This window comes from Peromyscus californicus, unplaced genomic scaffold (assembly GCF_007827085.1).
Source record: "Peromyscus californicus insignis strain IS unplaced genomic scaffold, ASM782708v3 Scaffold_21__1_contigs__length_65335640, whole genome shotgun sequence".
NCBI lineage: Eukaryota > Metazoa > Chordata > Mammalia > Rodentia > Cricetidae > Peromyscus > Peromyscus californicus.
Window position 1 is genome coordinate 27,443,518 of NW_026294514.1, and position 18,035 is coordinate 27,461,552.

The window sequence follows — 18,035 nt, forward strand, 5'->3', positions numbered from 1 at the left end:
TTTTTAATTTATTTATTATGTATGCAGTGCACATATCTCTGCAGGCCAGAAGAGGGCACCAGATCTCATTACAGATGGTTGTGAGCCACCATGTGATTGCTGGGAATTGAACTCAGGACCTTTGGAAGAGCAAGCAGTGCTCTTAACCTCTGAGCCATCTCTCCAGCCCTCCTCTCAAGTTCTTACCCATCTAGTTCTTCCATCCTCTTTTCTCTTCTCCGTTCCCCCCTTGCCCTGAAAGTCCTGGTATATATACACTTAAAAGCTATAATCCCTTGGCAGTACAAAGCCAGGCTTCCAGGATCAAACAGAGGGGTGATAAGAATCACATAGAGGGACAATAACTGTTAATTATCATTTGCAACCCCCAAAAGGAAGTGACTAATGGGGGAATGAATTAACTAAAGGCTAAATTCAGGTAATATCTAAGAAGAAGGATCTTATGTGCTCAACTATAGTCTTAAACATGATTGGTAGAAAATGTTAAGAATCTATAAGTTGCTAGGTCAATGGGAGAAAATAAAACTGCCTTCTTTTTTTCCTGTGGCTCCTATCTGTCCAAGCTATCTGCCGTTTATCTGCAGGGTAGGAGAAAGTGTACTCGGACTCTAGGCAACCTGTGTACAGCTAGATGCCTCTGGTGATAGTTAAAGGGAGATCTGGAACTAGAGGTAAGATTTGGGAAAGGAGAAAGTTAAGCTTAATTGGCACATCCCCAGGCCTTCTCAAACAGGTAGTCTGGATGCTTAAGTCTGTTTTTAGAGAGTACAGAGGTATCTCTGATAAGGTACTTTCCTCCATCTGGGGATGGACCTGGCTGGATGCTGCCAATGATGATAATTACAAGGAGGCTTGAACTGGGGTTCTGGCTGTGCATAGCTGTCAGTGCAGAAGGTTATCTAAATATTCCTTTAGTAGAGGGGATAAGGTGCCCAATAAATGATGGAAAAGCTACAACAGCACACAAGAAACTCATAGCAGAAAACAGCTGATAATCAAAAGCCAAATATCACCAAGGCTCCTTGAGCCTTAGCTTGGCCTCTGGAAGGCCCTTGGCTACTTCCAGGTATTAGCTTTGTCATAATCAGCTGAAATCCTACTTTGTATATTTTTGCGGCTCGCAGCAAGGACCTCTGGAAAAGCAGTCAGTACTCTTAACCTCTGAGCCATCTCTCCAGCCACCCCCCCCTCCCACAGCAAATAAATTAAAAGAAAAAAAAAAAAGAACAGCAGGCTGGCCTTGAATTTGTGACCCTCCTGCTTCTGCCTCCCAAGTGTGGGATTGCAAGTTTGGACCACCACACCTGGTTTAGCAATTGCCTTCTTAAAAATTCATTCTGGCCGGGCGGTGGTGGCGCACGCCTTTAATCTCAGCACTCGGGAGGCAGAGCCAGGTGGATCTCTGTGAGTTCGAGGCCAGCCTGGACTACCAAGTGAGTTCCAGGAAAGCAGGAAAGGCACAAAGCTACACAGAAAAACCCTGTCTTGAAAAACCAAAAAAAAAAAAAATTCATTCTGACTAACTGAAGTGCTCTGAAGGCTTTTATAATATTGCATATTATACATCGATATTGCTTTTGTCAAGGGCACAGAGACATTTCAGGAAGAGGGAGTGACTTGAGCAAAGCGAATAGGAAAGTGGATACGTCCAACACAGCTTTCTACCGAGCTAGGTATGGTGGCATGGTCCTGTAACCCAGGCTCCTTAAGAGACTGAGGCAGGAGGATGGCAAAGTCAAGGATTGCTTGAGCTACAGAGTGAATTCTAGGTCAGCCTGAGCAATTTCATTAGGTCTTGTCCCAAAAATAAGTTAAAAAAAAAAAAAAGGTGTTGGGCAGGGGGAAGGCTGGGGACATAACTCAGTGGTAGAGCACCTAGCTACTACCTTTGAGGACCTATTACTGAAAGCCAGAAATGAACAAATACAGGTTGTTTATCCTTTTGAAGGTGCAGACTTGTCCTCCATTGGTCTTTCTTTCTTAAGCCTTTGACTAAATCTCATGTGTCCTGGTAACCTTCACCACGATGAAACCAACCCCTGCTTCACTGGGACATCTCCATTTGAAATTGCTCTACTGCTTAATCACCACAGGGGCCTGTAGTTCAGCTATACGACACGGAAAGGTTTTGCTGTCCATCAAGACTATTATAAGAACATACCCCAGGGCTGGAGAGTTGGCTTAGGGGTTAAGAGCACTTGTTCTTTTAAAGGACCCAGGTTCAATTCTCAGCACCCACATGAAGGCTCATCACTTTCTCAGGCACCAGGCGTGCATGTGGTACACAAACATGCAGGCAGGCAAGGCACTCGTATGAATAAAATAAATCTAAAACATTAAAAAGAAAAGAAAAGAAAAAAACCTCAAGCCCAGTGTGGTGGCGCATGCCTGTAATACCAGCACTGGGGAGGCTGAGGCAGGAGAATCTTGAGTTCAAGGTCAGCATGTCGATGAATGGAAACCCTATCTCAAATGTGATATATATATATATATATATATATATATATATATATATATATATATATATATATACACATATATATCACATATATGTATGTATACATATATATAAAAGAAAATGAAGACAAAGATACATAAATTGTGAAATCTATAAGCAACAGAAACAGAAATTTAGCCAGGCATGGTGGTACACACCATGATTTTATTTGTGTGTGTGTGTGTGTGTGTGTGTGTGTGTGTGTGTGTGTGTGTGTGTGTATGCACATGCAATGCCCTGAGCATCCAGAAGAGGATGTCAGATCCCTTAAAGCTGAGTTACAGGGCTGACGTGGACATTGGGAACTGAACTTGGGTCCTTTGCAAAAGCAGTACACGCTCTTAACTGCTGAGCCATCTCTCCAGCCCGGGTCTGCTTACTTGTTAGTTTGCTTGTTTGCTTATTTGTTTGTTTGTTTTGGGGGCGTTGAGACAGGGACTTAGGAAGCATAGGTTAGCCATCTTACCTATACCTCTTGGATTCAGGTGTGAGCCACCACTCCCTGTTTATGCTGGGGATGGAACCCACTAGGAATTCTACCAAATGAGCTACAGTATCCCAGACAGCCCCTCAGGTCTCTGTTATAAGGGCAGTAATCTCATTTATGAACGCAGAGCCCTTGTGACCTAACAACACCCCCAAGGGTCCTGCCTCTTAATACTATCATCACCTTGGTAGTGACTTTAACACACAAATGTTGTGGGGTCACAAACATTCAGACCGTAATGGTGAGCAAACCTAAGAAGCCAATGTGAGCATCAGTGTTCATGACATTTGGGGTTCCAAAGAACCGATGTCGACCATCACAATTATAGTCCAGGCTGGTCTTAACTTCACTTTGTAGCCTAGGCTGACCTTGAACTTATGGTAATCCTCCTGTATCCTCAGCCCAAGCTCCATAATGGCAGGCATGTAGCACTACACCCAGCCCAGCATGATGTTTTGGGGGGTTATCTATATTGTCTAATGCATCAGAATTCCACGATGTTTTAATCTCAAATTACATTCCATTGCATGTCTATACTATATTGTATTTATCCATGTGTTGACACACACGTGGGTATTTTCCACTCCCAGGCTAATGTGAATAATGTTGCTAGGAACTGGTGTTCAAATGTCTGTTTGCATTTCTGCTTTTACTATAGTTGGAATACCGACATTGACCCAATGTCATGGACCATTATCCTGGATCATAATGTCCTCACTTTCTCTTAGACTCATTAGCTGTGGAAGGGTGCACGGACGCGTGGGTACATTAAATCCTGTACAGTGGTTTACATGTGGTTTCCCTATCTACCACATCGCAACCCCACAAGGCTCCTTTAAGTCACTTGTACAACCACATCTATCCTCCATCTGATCTGTTCCTAACCTGGGGCAACCACAGATCTGATCTTCGGTTCTAGAATGTTGTCCTTGTAAAAGTACTATTTAAATGGGCCCACAGGGGCGGGGGAGATGGCTCAGTGGGTAAGAGCTGTTTGCTCTGCCACCGTGAGAGACCGAGTGCTAATCCTTAGCACCCATATAAAAAGCCAGGCAAAGCTGAAATTTGGGAGACAGGTGGATCCTGAGGCCAGCCAGCTTGACAAAACCGTTAACTCCTGTTTCCCCAAGGCTCGCTCTTTCTCTCTCTCTCTCTCTCTCTCTCTCTCTCTCTCCTCTCTCTCTCTCTCTCTCTCTCTCCTCTCTCTCTCTCTCTCTCTCTCTCTCTCTCTCTCTCTCTCTCTCTCTCTCTGTCTCTCTCTCTCTCTCCACACACACACACACACACACACACACACACACACACACACACACACGGATTCAAGGCAGGTGTGACACCTATAACCCCAGCACTCAGGGTGCAGAGGTAGGAGGATTATGAGTTTGAGGCCGGCCTCCACCACATAGACTCTGTCTTGAAAACTCAAGGGCTGAAATTGCAGGTCAGTGGCAGAGCCTGGTGTGTATGGTGTGTGCAAGCCTCACCTGAAACTCACTATTCTCCTGTCTTAGCCTCTGGAGTACTGGGGTTGGAGACACGTGCTACCACGTTGAACTAAGAGGTAAGCTTTTGAAAGTGACTTTTTTTTTTTTTTAACCTAAGCACGTGCTAGGCCAGCTTTCTAAACTACTAACTAACTTTCTAAACTACTACCACTAAATTACTTCCCTACTTTGGCTTCCTTTTGCATTGTGAGACAGGGTTTCACTAAATTGTTGGGACTTTAAACTCCGCCTGCAGCCCAGGTGCGCTTTGAACTTTTCATCCAGTATAATTTCCTGAAGATTTACCCACGTTATTAAATGTGGTAGTGCTTTGTTTCTTTTATTGCCAAGTAGTGATTCACTCACGCGTTGATGGACAGCTGGAAAATTCCAGCTTTTGGCTATTACAAATAATGCTGCAAGCCATGTTGCTCAACAGGCAGAAAGACCTGAAATCAGAGATAATTTTGGGGTACCTGGAACAAGACCAGAGGTATTGTGGAGGACAGGGTAGCCAGGAGAGGAGCAAGGGTCAAAATGTGGGTTACCAGCCCCTTCCGCCACAACTGGCCACTTCTGCATTTGGTGAGTGTTTCGAAACATGGATTATGTGAAATTGTGGGCATGCCCTTGGTGATGTGGAGATGGAAGCCTGGCAAGGATGGGAAGGATGTGTGTTCCCCGACTCTTACTCACTTGTACCAGCACCCATAGACGGGGACAGATTGAGAAGCTGCTGGGCCTGCTCGCCACCCATCTGACACCTGCATCCTCATGATTCGTGAGTGGGACTTAGTGTGACTTCAGTGGGGGAGGGTGAAGGAGGAGACCAAGTCTGGGGGAGATTTGAGGCAGCAAGAAAGACTTATGGTCTCTGTGGGGGCTCTGGTCTGCCAGACACACTGGAGTCAGGCACTTCTTTGGATTAAAACTGATGGAGAAGGCGGAGTATGGGCCCCCGAGCAGCTAAGCTGGGGGCCCCCAAGGAGCTGAGCTAGAGACTTTGGCTTGCCCTTCTCTGGGCCTCATGTCTCACAAATCTCCTGACTCAGGAGATTTGGATTGGAGAAGTTCTGTGCTCACTGGGAGGGAAGTGATTCTGGAAACCTCTGCTTGACACACAGATGAAATGGCCAGTCAAAGGGGCGGAGGTGGTGGTGGAGGAGGCAGGCAGCTTGAATCCTAGGCTCTTGAAAGAAGTGCACACCCGCCTAGCATCCTGGGGTCCCTCACAGGTGACAAGAGCCCCCAGAGGCTGAGCAGGCCCAGCTATGGCTCTATTTCCAGCCTGCCTGGCACAGCACCTGTGCCTCCCCAGGAGACCTACTTGAGTGAGAAGATTCCCATCCCCAGCACAGAGCAGGTAGGAATGCTGGGAATGGCCTCAGAGCTTCCTGGGTCTACCAGATTCTCTGAGGTCTTACAGGCTGGGGAGGGGGCATCTTCTGTGACCATGACCGTGACCAGCTGGGTACTCTGTAGTTATCTGAAAAATAATCAATGGGTTCTCAAGAGGACCTCAGCTTTCCCATGAGGGGAAAGAGCCTGGAGACTATTTTAGCGTTGGAGGAAGGGACCACCCAGGGAAGTGATGGATAAAGAGAAGTATCAGGCTGATTCTAGGATGCTGTCACCCAGTTTTGCCACACTCTTTCTTTTTATAATGCATCACATTTATTTATTTGTTTTTGTGCATTTGTGTGTGTGCATGTGCATGTGCGTGTGCGTGCGTGCGTGCGTGTGTGTGTGTGTGTGTGTGTGTGTGTGTGTGTGTGTATAGGTGTGTCCATACCTATACTATAGCATGCCTGTGGAGGTCAGAGGACAACTTGTGGGAGTCAGTTCTCTCCTACTATGTGGGTTCCAGGCTTGGTGGCAAGTGACCTTGCCCTCCAGGCACCCATTCTCAGTCTCTATTGCTACCATCTGAGCAGATGCATAGACCAACCAACAGGCCAAACCCAGAAGTAGGGTTGGGTGACTGAGAGAGACCTCAGTGGTTCCCCAGAGAGAAGGGCCTGTGGTCTGAGAAAGGCTGGGGAGGGAGGAGCTGGGACAGGGAGGTGTAACTACAACAAGGTCCCTCTCTCTCGGGACTCTTGAGGTCTGCAAGGGGCAGAGACAGGTCACGTGCTGGCCAGCTGCAGAACGTGACCCATCCAAAAGGCAAGAGCCACAGTGACTCAGCACTGCTTCCTCAGGGTGGGGCGGGGGCACTGGGTGGGTGATGGAGGACCAGGCTGGCCAGCCTGGGCCGAAGATGCCTGCTGAGTTTGGCCGAGGTGGGCAGGCCGAGGCCAGCCGCAACCACTAACACCCCCACCCCCCACCCCTGCATCTGAGATGACCTGATTCTGCTTACTCCCACCAGGGCACGTTCAGCCTGAGGAAACTGTGGGCTTTCACGGGGCCTGGCTTCCTCATGAGCATCGCTTTCCTTGACCCAGGCAACATCGAGTCGGACCTTCAGGCTGGTGCTGTGGCAGGATTTAAAGTATAGAATCTGGGCCTTTACGGTGGCTTTGTAGGGAGGGGAGCGTCTTGGCTAAGAGAGTGAAGACCCCAGTTCTCCACAGCAAGCTGGTTTGCCTGGGAATAGGGATGAAGTTCAAGCATGCTCAGTGTGGCAGGTGCAGGGGGAGGGGTGTGTAATGGGGTGGGGAGGTGTCTCTAGGGAAGCCCCTCCAGAAAGGAGGCCGTACCGTAGGGGGTGGTCTTTCCACCACACCTCTTCTCTGTCCCGGGAGCGCTGTTTTGGCTGAGAGTCTCCCCTGTTCCCTCACAGCTGCTCTGGGTGCTGCTCTGGGCCACGGTGCTAGGTTTACTCTGCCAGAGGCTGGCTGCCCGGCTAGGCGTGGTGACAGGCAAGGACTTGGGTGAAGTCTGCCATCTCTACTACCCTAAGGTGAGCATGGACGGGAAGCCCCCACGGGTCTCAGACCCTGAGCCGCTATTTATAGCTTCCGTCATCACATAAAGACATCACCAGCTCCCAGGCATCACAGGTCCCCCTGGCAAATGAAAACACAGGCTCAGTTCATAGCACACAAACAGAGCCCCAGCAGCTGAGGGCCGCGAGGTCACTGCTGGGCTGGGGAACTTGGGTGTTGTGGATATCCACTCAAGACCACCCAAATCACACCGTGAGGTATTTCAGAGGGATTTTCGTTGTATTGATTCACTTGTTTTTTGTTTTGTTTTTGCACGCTTGGAGATGGAACCCAGGAGCTCCTATCTACCACCGAGCCCTTCTCCGGCCCTTTTCAGATTTAACCCTTTCAGGATCAGAAGGGTTGGAAGTTGGAAGGCAAAGGGTGTCAGTAAAGCTGATAACCCCTTCCCCACGCCATAGGCGCCCCAAAGCAGTCATTTGCTTCTAGAAGCTTGCTGCCAGGCTTAAATAACCATGAGAACTACTGGAACCTAGTATCCTCACTGATATCACTGTCAAAAATGCCACTGGGAGCAGGGGGTCTGTTCCTCTCAGCATCTGTCGGAATTAGTCTGTGTCCGTTGCTAAAACAGAGTCCTTGAAGCTGGGTAGTTTATTTTGTTTTCATTTAGTTATTTAGAGGCAGAGTTTCCCTGTGTAAGCCTGGCTAGCCTGGAACTCAGAGAGACCCACATGCCTCTGCCTCCAGAGTGCTGGGATTAAAGGTGTGCACCATCATGTCTGGCTAGGTTTGGTTAATAGTACACCCCTTTAATCCCCTTTAAACTCAGGAGGCAGAGGCAAGTGGCTCTCTGTGAGTTTGAGGGCAACCTGGTCTACAGAGTGAGTTCCAGGACAGTTAGGGATACTTAAAGAGATCCTGTCTTCCACCCCATCCCACTTCACCCCCTCAAAAAAAAATAAAGAAAGAAAGAAAACCAACAAAGAAAAGATTAGGCTGGGGTGTCACACACTGGCCAAGCGCATGCCTAGCACACACAAGGCCTGAGTTGACTCTCCAGCACGGCAAAACAAAAAGAAAAAACAAAACAAAACAGGAAAGTCTGATTAGCTCACAGGTCTACATGTTCCAGGTGCCAGTTTCTGCTTGGCTGTATTTGGGGGGTGGGAGCCCCATCAGTGCCAGGGCAAGCACGGTCACACTGAGCTCCGTCCTCGGCCCCTCTTGACTATTTCTTTGAGACAGGGTCTTACCAAGCTGCCCCAGGCTATCCTTGAACTTACTTTCCCTCCTGCTTTAGCTTCTGGGACCTCAGGCCTGTGTCACCAGCTCTGTCTTCTGCTCTAAAGGGCTCTGCCTGATCTCAACATGAGACCAAGTTTCCAGCACCCAAACCCTCGTGAGACACAAAAAACACCACAACAAACTCCTTTAAGCGGGTCTTGTTTCGTTGTTTTGGTTTTTCGAGACGGGGCTTTCTCTGTGTAGCCCTGGCTGTTCTGGAACTCACTCTGTAGACCAGGCTGGCCTCGAACTCACAGCGATCCACCCGCCTCTGCCTCCCGAGTGCTGGGATTAAAGGGGTGCGCCACCGTCGCCCGGCTGTCTTATAAAACGAGCTGGCAAATGTAGAAGCCTGCAGGCTTCCAGACCCACAGCTCAGTGCAGAGCCCTGGAAAGCAAGTGCGGAGTGGAAATGCCAACCAGCTAGCCTTCTTTTAAGGAAGCAACATCTCCTCCCCATAGGTGCCCCGCACCCTCCTCTGGCTGACCATCGAGCTAGCCATTGTGGGCTCAGACATGCAGGAAGTCATCGGCACAGCTATCTCCTTCAACCTGCTCTCAGCTGGACGGTATCATGCTAGGGAGCCCACCTCAGTCCGAGGCCGGAGGGAGCCACTGTTGTCTCCCCAAGCTGAGGGCCTTCCTATGTCTTTTTTTTTTTTTTTTAATCACCCTATTCCCTCACACATAGGGCTGGTATGAATCTATTTCTCAGGATGTAAGGCGACACATGTGAACTCACACATGTGTCAGTCACAAATCACAGGCCAGGGCTCCCTAACACACCTGATCCCTCTACCTGGTTTTGCCCTTCCTGGGTGTATCTACACATGTTCAGCACACACCACACTCCCCTCGCCCTAGCTGCCTGGGCCATTTGGGTGCCTGACTCCCCACTGAGGGTTGGAACTCCAGACCTGGACCAGGCTGGACTGATCCGACCTATGTGGTTTCAGCATCCCCCTGTGGGGTGGCGTCCTGATCACCATCGTGGACACATTCTTCTTCCTCTTCCTGGATAACTATGGTGAGAGAAAGTCCTTCTTCTTAAGGGATAAGAGTGGGTAGGGCTGCCCTCATGGAGCCTTGGCTCCTCCCAGGGCTATGGGTCCCCCTTCCTCCAGCTGTGTGCCTTGAGCAAGGGTTTCCGGTTTCATCTTCTGTAACACGGGAAAGAACAGCCCAGACGTCATAGGGCTGTGGGGAGGTTTCAGTGAGGAAAATATATGTTAAGCCCTTGGCCCAGTGCCTGGGACAAAGTGCTCAAAACAGCCACCCGCCAGTGTTTATGCGACAGGGGTTTGGAGTCTGTGTTTTATACTCCTAGGATTGCGCAAGTTGGAAGCTTTCTTTGGATTTCTTATTACTATTATGGCTTTGACCTTCGGTTACGAGGTGGGAAATCAGAACTACACCCCTTTCCTCAAGATCACCCCCTTCCCTTCCTTCTGGGTAGCCTGAGGGTCTAGGGAGATAGCCCTCAGCCACACTCCTTGCCTGCCTTTGGGGATGGGGTGGGAGGAGGGTGGATTTAGGTGGGCTGACCAAGCTCCTTCTGACAGTATGTGGTAGCACGTCCATCCCAGGGAGCACTTCTTCAGGGCCTGTTCCTGCCCTCCTGCCCCGGCTGTGGTCAGCCTGAGCTGCTGCAGGCGGTGGGCATTGTTGGCGCCATCATCATGCCCCACAACATCTACCTGCACTCAGCCTTGGTCAAGGTGAGCAGAGGGGAGGGAGGGATGAGGAGCCCGTGCCTCAGCCTGAGCCCCTGCCTCAGGCGCCCTGTCCTTGAGGATCTTAGATGAGAATGGAATCAATCATTCTCTGCTGTTCAGTCCACCTGTCTGAGGTGTGCTAGGAGCTGGGGGAGGGGTGTACCTCAGTCAAGGCCCTGCCCCCCCGCCCCCCGAAACATCTGCATCCCAGTGTGGGGATACAGACAAGGACAAAGTAAACAAAGGAAGGAAAAGCGGATGGTGCAAGGTGCTCACAAAGAAACAAACTCAAAAGTCTGGTAGAAGGACCGAAGGATGGGAGACTGGCAAGTGCAAAGGTCCTGAGGCAGAAATGAACCAGACCCATTCAAAGATGAAGCATGTTGAATGAAGGGGAAGAACATCAGGGCTGAATTAGAGAGGGCTCTCAAAGGTCAGGTCTTCCTTCACTCACATAACCTGTCACTGCGGACCAGACTGCCGGCAAGGGATGTGGGAAGTGGGCAGTTGACCAGGACCTGAACCAGATTCTACACAGGGGACTTTGAAGGAACCGTGACTCAGAGGGAACACAGGTATAAATGTGGGGGTCGAGGACGTCGGGGACCTCTGAGAGACTTTGGTCCTTCCCTCCATCTCTGACCTCACTAGTCCAGAGAGGTAGACAGAGCCCGCCGGGCGGACATTCGAGAAGCCAACATGTACTTCCTGATTGAGGCCACCATTGCCCTCTTTGTGTCCTTCATCATCAACCTCTTCGTCATGGCTGTCTTTGGTCAGGCCTTCTACCAGCAAACCAATGAGGAAGCGGTGAGCCACACTGTCCCCATGTACCAGCACTGCTTGTGTGTCCCCCACCCCATCGGCCCTCAGCTTGGCCCCGGGTTTCAGGTCACGGGGTCACACCTTCCGGAGTCCCTGCTGGACTCTGGGCTGTAGGGTCCTCTCTCCTCATCATCTCAACTCCCAGAAGACAGGTGTCAGTCAATCACGTTGCAGCAATGACCGAGCTGCTGCTTTGGTACCAGGCATCACCCGAGAGCCACAGGGCAGAGCGAGCAAGGAAGGAATCCCGCACCTTGCTCTTGTAGCTGTCACACACAGGGAAGACAGGAAGAGACAGGAAGCCAGTCGCCCGCCCGCCCGTGGGTGCTCAGGGGAGTTCAGAGGCGGAACAATGCAGGGATGCAGCTGCAGGTGGAGATGCAGAATGACGGGCGGAGGGGGGAGGGTCCCCGAAAGGACCTTGGCAGTTATGTTCTCTCTGGAAGCAGGAGCTGACCAGCTCCTCCTAGCTCTCCGGGCTCTAGACTTGGGTCTGTCACCCTCTAGGAGTAGTCAGTCCTCCATCATGGGGCTATCACAATCCTAGTCACTTGCTAAAGGTGGAACCCTCTGTGTGCATGTGGTGTGGTGGTGGTGGTGGGGAATGAGGCAGGATTCCCTACTCATTGCCCTTGGAAGGCCTTGCTATATGTCCTGAGTGTGTGAGGGTGCATTCCCCCCCCCCACGGCATCACACTACTACATAGCATGAGGGGAGAGGGTTCTATGGGAGACTTCAAAGCTGATTTTCTTGCTTTTTTGTTTGTTTGTTTGTTTTGTTTTGTTTTTTTGTTTAGTTGGTTGGTTGGCTTTTCGAGACAGAGTCTTTCTGTGTAACCGCCCCAGCTGTCCTGGAACTAGCTCTGTAGACCAGGCTGGCCCCAAACTCACAGAGATCCTCCTGCTTCTGCCTCCCAAGTGCTGGGATTAAAGGCGTGCGCCACCACTGCCCGGCTGTTTTTCGTTTTTGAGACAGGGTTTCTCTGGGTGTATCCCTGGCTGTCCTGGAACTCACTCGGTAGACCAGGCTGGTCTCGAACTCACAGAGATCCACCGGCCTCTTTAATCCAGAGTGCTGGGATTAAGGGCGAGTGCCTGTTTTCAAGTTCAAGTGACTACAGGGCTGTTTGAGGAAGAGGGGGCTGTGGGAATGTAGTGACGGTGTCTGCTCTTACTGATCCCAGAGGATAGAAGTCCACTTCTCCTGTGAAGCTGCATTTTAAATACTAACAACAAATTCACAGTAAGAGAAATGAAAACAAGCTGGGCATGGTGGCCGAAGCCTTTAAACCCAGCACTCTGAAGGCAGAGGCAGAGCTCTGTGAATTCAAAGCCAGCCTGGTGTACACAGGGAGTTTCAAGACACACAGGGCTACATAGAGATACTGTGTCTCAAAAAAAGAAAGAAAAGAAAAAGAAAAAGAAAACCATTATTAACAAAGTATGTCTAGCCAGATTTCGCCTGCCGGGCCTCAGGTTTTAAATTCACCAGGGCCTGGGGTCCTGATTTTCCAAAAACGCGTTTGTGTTTTTCCCACCTCCCTCCTACTGACTCCTGCCCGCAGTTCAACATCTGTGCCAACAGCAGCCTCCACAACTATGCTAAGATCTTCCCCAGGGACAATGACACAGTGTCAGTGGATATTTACCAAGGAGTAAGTGCCACTCGGGCCGGATGTCTGGCCACGCCTTGTCGGGGGGTGGAGCCTCTAGTGGGCGGGGCCTGTGTCTGATCACACCTTCTCGTCTAGGGTGTGATCCTAGGCTGTCTCTTTGGCCCTGCAGCCCTCTACATCTGGGCAGTGGGTCTCCTGGCAGCCGGCCAGAGTTCAACTATGACTGGCACCTACGCAGGGCAGTTCGTGATGGAGGTGGGCACTGAGGGCCCACTGGCCAATGGAGGCTTGGTGCTGGGCCCTTCTGAGTCGCAGAGGGGCGGGATGACAGCCAGAATCCCGAGAGTTGCTCCACAATCGGCAACCAGTTAGGGGACTCCCCCCTTCCCCACTCATCCTCTCCCCAACAAGGGTCAGAGCTGCCCCCATTTCCAAGATGGACAAATTGGGGTGGGGGGGTGGCAGGGGAGTCTGAGACCACCGAGGCCGCACGGCCCCATCAGGGTGCTTGCTCCTCGCACTCAGGGCTTCCTGAGGCTGCGGTGGTCCCGCTTCGCCCGCGTCCTCCTCACTCGCTCTTGCGCCATCCTGCCCACCGTGCTTGTGGCTGTCTTCCGAGACCTGAGGGACCTATCGGGCCTCAACGATCTGCTCAACGTTCTGCAGAGTCTGCTGGTGAGAACCGTGGTCCAATAAGGAGCACAGTAGCCCCCCTCCGCACCCCCCAAAGAGCCCTCTAGGCTCTGCCCTAAACCCTCATGGGACTCTACAGCCACCCTAAGGAGCAAGAGTCCCCACTGTCCCCATTCCACAGATGGAAAAACTGATGAATGGAGTTAGTTGACGGGAGGCTGAGCTGGCATTCAAACTCCAGCAGTCTGAGGCCAAAGCTCTCCATACTTCCTCCTGCTTTGAAAGGGACAGGGATGAGACTATTGCCCCGGGGCTCTTAGGGAACTTCCCCAAAGGCCCCCAGCCAGAGGAGATGCGGAGGTCGCCGCTCCTGCTCCCTGCTGTACCGAGGCAGGCTCCCTCAGCCTCAGCCTCCACTGCTCTCTACAGCTGCCCTTTGCTGTGCTGCCCATCTTGACATTCACCAGCATGCCAGCCATCATGCAGGAGTTTGCCAATGGTCTGTGAGTACTCCCCTCCCAAACCAGATCCTGGAACCTGCCTTCTGTACTCACAGCCACGGAGAGGCAGGAACAACTGTTATCACCACCATCCCATGAAACCAAGGCCCCAGGACCTTAAAGAACTTGCCCAGTGTCTCACAGCTACTAACCATGGGAGCCAGGACTTGGTGGGGCTTGTTCTTGAACCTGGCTTTACCTTCACCATACCCCTTGCCAAGTCCTGCCAGTGTGGACAGCCTGAAGGGCCCCCAAGCAGCCAATGGGGTCTGTCTGCTCTAGACCACACAGGTCAGAAGAGGAGGGATCTTGAGTCCCTGTCCCCAGTTCCGGGCTAGCTGGAGGCCCTGGGTGTGGGGGTGGGTGGGGAGATGACCCAGGTGGTCCAGCTGCATCCAGCCAGCCCTCAGGACCCTGTCATCCCCCAGGTTGAGCAAAGCCATCACTTCCTGCATCATGGCACTGGTCTGTGCCATCAACCTCTACTTTGTGGTCAGCTACCTGCCCAGCCTCCCGCACCCTGCCTACTTTGGCCTCGTAGCTCTGCTGGCTCTGGGCTACCTGGGCCTTACTGCCTATCTGGTACTGGGGGCAGCCAAGGGATAAGGGAGGGCAGGAGAGGGAGACCCATGGGGCTTCTGCAGAGCTCTGGCCTCTCTCCCCATTCATGGTCCTTTCGCAGGCCTGGACCTGTTGCATTGCCCACGGAGCCTCCTTTCTGACCCACAGTTCCCACCAGCACTTCCTATATGGGCTCCCCAAAGAGGAGCAGGAAGATGGGGAGAGCTCTGGGTGAGAGGAGCAGCGGATCCAGAAAGCAAGGCACTTGGAGATCCACCATGCAGCTTAGTGGATTACAGGTTTCCAGTTTAGACAAGCGCTTCACCTCTGAGTAAAGTGCCCTCATCCGTGCTAGGGACCACACCCATCTAACCACCAACGCCAAAGACTTAAAAACACAGAGCCTGGGGCTAGAGAGATGGCTCAAATGTTAAGAACACTGGCTGCTCTCTCCAGCACCAACATGGTGCCTCTCAAGTGACTGTGACTCCCGTTCCAGGGCATCCAGTGCCCTCTTCTGACTTCCTAGACCGGGTACTGCATGCACCCGGGCACAGACAGGCATGCAGGCAAAGCATCCATATAAATAAAAATTACTTCAACACAAAACAGTGTCTGCTGCTCGGTTCCTGAAAGATATCCAAAAACTCTTCCGTGCAATCGTGTAATCCTCCTGGACTGAGGTAGTAGGATGGGGGTACAAGGTTAGTCAGACCACCCCATACAAAAGAAAACAAAACAACTCCACGACTCTGTTGTCTCACTTGGAAGGTGGAGGCTGAGGCTTAAGGAGTTCTAGGTCATCTATATAGTCTTGCTATATAGTCCAAGGCTAACCTGGGCTACCTGACAGCCTGTCTCGAGGAGGAGGAGGAGGAGGAGGAGGAGGAGGAGGAGGAGGAGGAGGAGCAGTAACCTGACAAACTTGAGCGGGGGGGGGGGGGGGGGGGGGGGCGGGGTTAGGACTGGAAGAAACTTAAAAAAAAAAAATAGTCCGACGACTGAACAGGAGCTCCCCTCTGTTCCAAAGCGCTGGAAAAAAAAATCTAAACGTCGAATCCCGCACCCCTCAAACGTCTGATTATCTTCCTACTCTCTGTTTTTACTGCAACCCATTTTCCAGGCGGTAAAACCTAGAAACGGTTCCTTTTCTGTCAGGAACCAGGCCATAAAGGACCCAAAGTCTGTGCCTTCAAGGCTCAGTTCCTTGGCCATCTCCCCAGGGGACAGGGCTGACCCGACTCCCACGCTGCCCCATTAGGGTTCCCTGCGCTCGTCTCTCAGCTCCCCCTAGGGGCAGAGACTCTCCCGAGCACCCACACTCCGGCCTAAGCCCTGCCGTCCCTCAGGGACAAGTGGCACTCAGGTGGGCAGGCGGGTGCTCTCCTAAGGCTGCGGAAGCCACCTCCGCCCGCGCAGAGGTTGCGAGTACCAGCGCGGGCAGGGAACCCCCTCCTCCGCAGCGAGCCTCCCGGAACCCTTCGCCCCGTGCAGCGCTAACACTTTGCAGACGCTCCCTAGACAGTTTCTAGGCTCCCCTAAGTCCCTCCTCCGGACTCCTCCGGTTCCTCGCACCCGAGCCTAGAACAGCCCAGAGCAGCGCCGAGGAAGGGGTGTCCACCGAGCCTTGTCCCAGGGTTGAGCCCGGGGGAGGTTCGCTGTCTGGAAGTAGCTCCCATTACCCGGAACCCGGCTGGGTAGGCTGCCGGCTGGACGCTCAGATTGGGGCGCTTGTTTATGAAAAGAATTTCCTCTTTCTTAAAAGGGCAACGAGGAGGGTGGGGCCCGAAAGGAGCGGCGGAGGGACAGGTCTGGCGCAACCCGGACAGCCGCCAGAGAGGGTGGTCTGGGCAAGAGTACCTCCCCACGCCTTGGTGCTTGCCCCTGGAGAAGATGGAACCCGAGATAGCCAGGAGGGGATGGGGGGGTCCCGAAGAACGCGTCTCCCAGATTCCCCTTCCGTTTCTCCTAAGTGTCCCTCAACTTGCTGCCCATTCTGGTGATTCACTTGGCATTCATTAATGGGGTTCCTTTTTTTGTAGTAGGCCCGGGACTAGAAGTGGAAGAGAGGTAAAGTCCCGAATTAAAGAGGATGTCAACTGTCAAAGAGCTCTCACGGGAAGGGGGTGGAGGTGGGGCTAAATAAACAAGAACCGTGACAGGGTGAGGCCGGACACCTGACCCAGTGAGTTCAGGGGGAAGGCCACTGGGAACAGGATTCTGAAAGCTAAGCTGTCAGTGAGTGTGCCCCGAGTGCATAGTTCCCAGATGCTGCGGAATGGGGCCGGGGGTGGGGTGGGGTGGGGGGACCCAGAAGGATGGGAAGGTTGATAAGGTGGATCCATGAAAAACTAAATCTAGGATTCAGGATTGGGCGCTGAGAAGGTAAATTTGGCTCAGGCGATTGCACTTCCCTGGCAGGGAATGGCATGTGGTAGCTCTAACAGCCTGGAACTCCCGCTCCAGAGGCCGCTTTGACACTCTTCTAGCCTCCCGAGGCATCCTAACACTGGTGGCGTACACTAACACATATACATAAAAATAAATCTTAGCCGGGCATTGTGGCACACACCTTAACATCAGAACTCTGGAGGCAGAAGCAGGTGGCTCTCTCTACGCAGTTGAAGCAGGCCAGCTTCGTCTAAACCGCAAGTTCCAGGCCCAGCAAGAGCTACATAGTGAGACTATCTCCAAATAATAATTGTAACAATGAAAATAAATCTTGGGGCCAGGGAAATGGCTCAGTAGGTAAAGGTACCAGCCACCATTCCTGAGGACCAGAGTGCAGTCTTTGGGCCCTATGTGTGTGGGTTCTCTGGCTCCATACATGTATTGTGGTACATGCGTGCTCACACACAAAGAAATAAAATATAGTGATTTTTTAAAAACTTTTTTCTTTCTTTCCCCCCTCCTCCTCCTCCTCCTCCTCCTCCTCCTCCTCCTCCTCCTCCTCCTCCACCGGGTTTCTCTGTGTAGCTCTGGCTGTCCTGGAACTCACTCTGTAGACCAGGCTGGCCTCGAACTCACAGAGATCCGCCTGCCTTTGCCTCCCAACTACTGGAATTAAAGGCTTGCATCACCATTACCACCGGGCTCATTTTAAAATCTTTTAAAAAAGATAAGGAGGGTCGGCTTAGGGGCTACTGAGGCCTCGGGTCAGAGATGAGGTCCGCTGTTTCTAACCATTGGTCACTGGTGAGTGTAACCCCCATCTCCGTGGTAGACCTGGTGAATCCAGCCCCAAAACTCTGAATTTAAGGAAAGAGGCCTACCTTAGCGTTTCCCTAGAAGCTCCATAGGTCTGCCCCCTGCCCCATTCTGCGAGTGGGAAACCGAGGTGCTGGATGGAGGGACCCTTGTCTCAACTGCCCTACAGCATCCTGCTGAGTCCTGTTTGCCACCCCCCACCCCGCCGCCAGCAGCCCACACTATTGTTTTCCTTGGGGATGCAACCATCAAATTAATAATCGTAATAGATCGTGTGGGTAAAGCCTCCCTCCCCAACTGCTGGGGGAGAGTAAACGGTAGCGGAGATGGAG

The 18,035-nt window shown here is 51.8% G+C and overlaps 1 protein-coding gene across 1 annotated transcript; it reads left to right on the forward strand.

Annotated features, from left to right (window-relative positions):
• Window positions 1-5,088: 5,088 nt before the first annotated feature.
• On the forward strand, window positions 5,089-15,105 carry Slc11a1 (solute carrier family 11 member 1). The gene is made up of 15 exons (XM_052749852.1): window positions 5,089-5,249; window positions 5,704-5,831; window positions 6,840-6,962; window positions 7,254-7,373; window positions 9,109-9,215; window positions 9,603-9,673; window positions 9,974-10,041; window positions 10,209-10,364; window positions 11,013-11,171; window positions 12,752-12,841; window positions 12,938-13,057; window positions 13,328-13,477; window positions 13,865-13,938; window positions 14,364-14,517; window positions 14,618-15,105. Exons 1-15 carry the CDS (start codon window positions 5,243-5,245, stop codon window positions 14,729-14,731), a joined length of 1,641 nt encoding a protein of 546 aa, XP_052605812.1. The 5' UTR covers window positions 5,089-5,242; the 3' UTR covers window positions 14,732-15,105.
• Window positions 15,106-18,035: the final 2,930 nt, after the last annotated feature.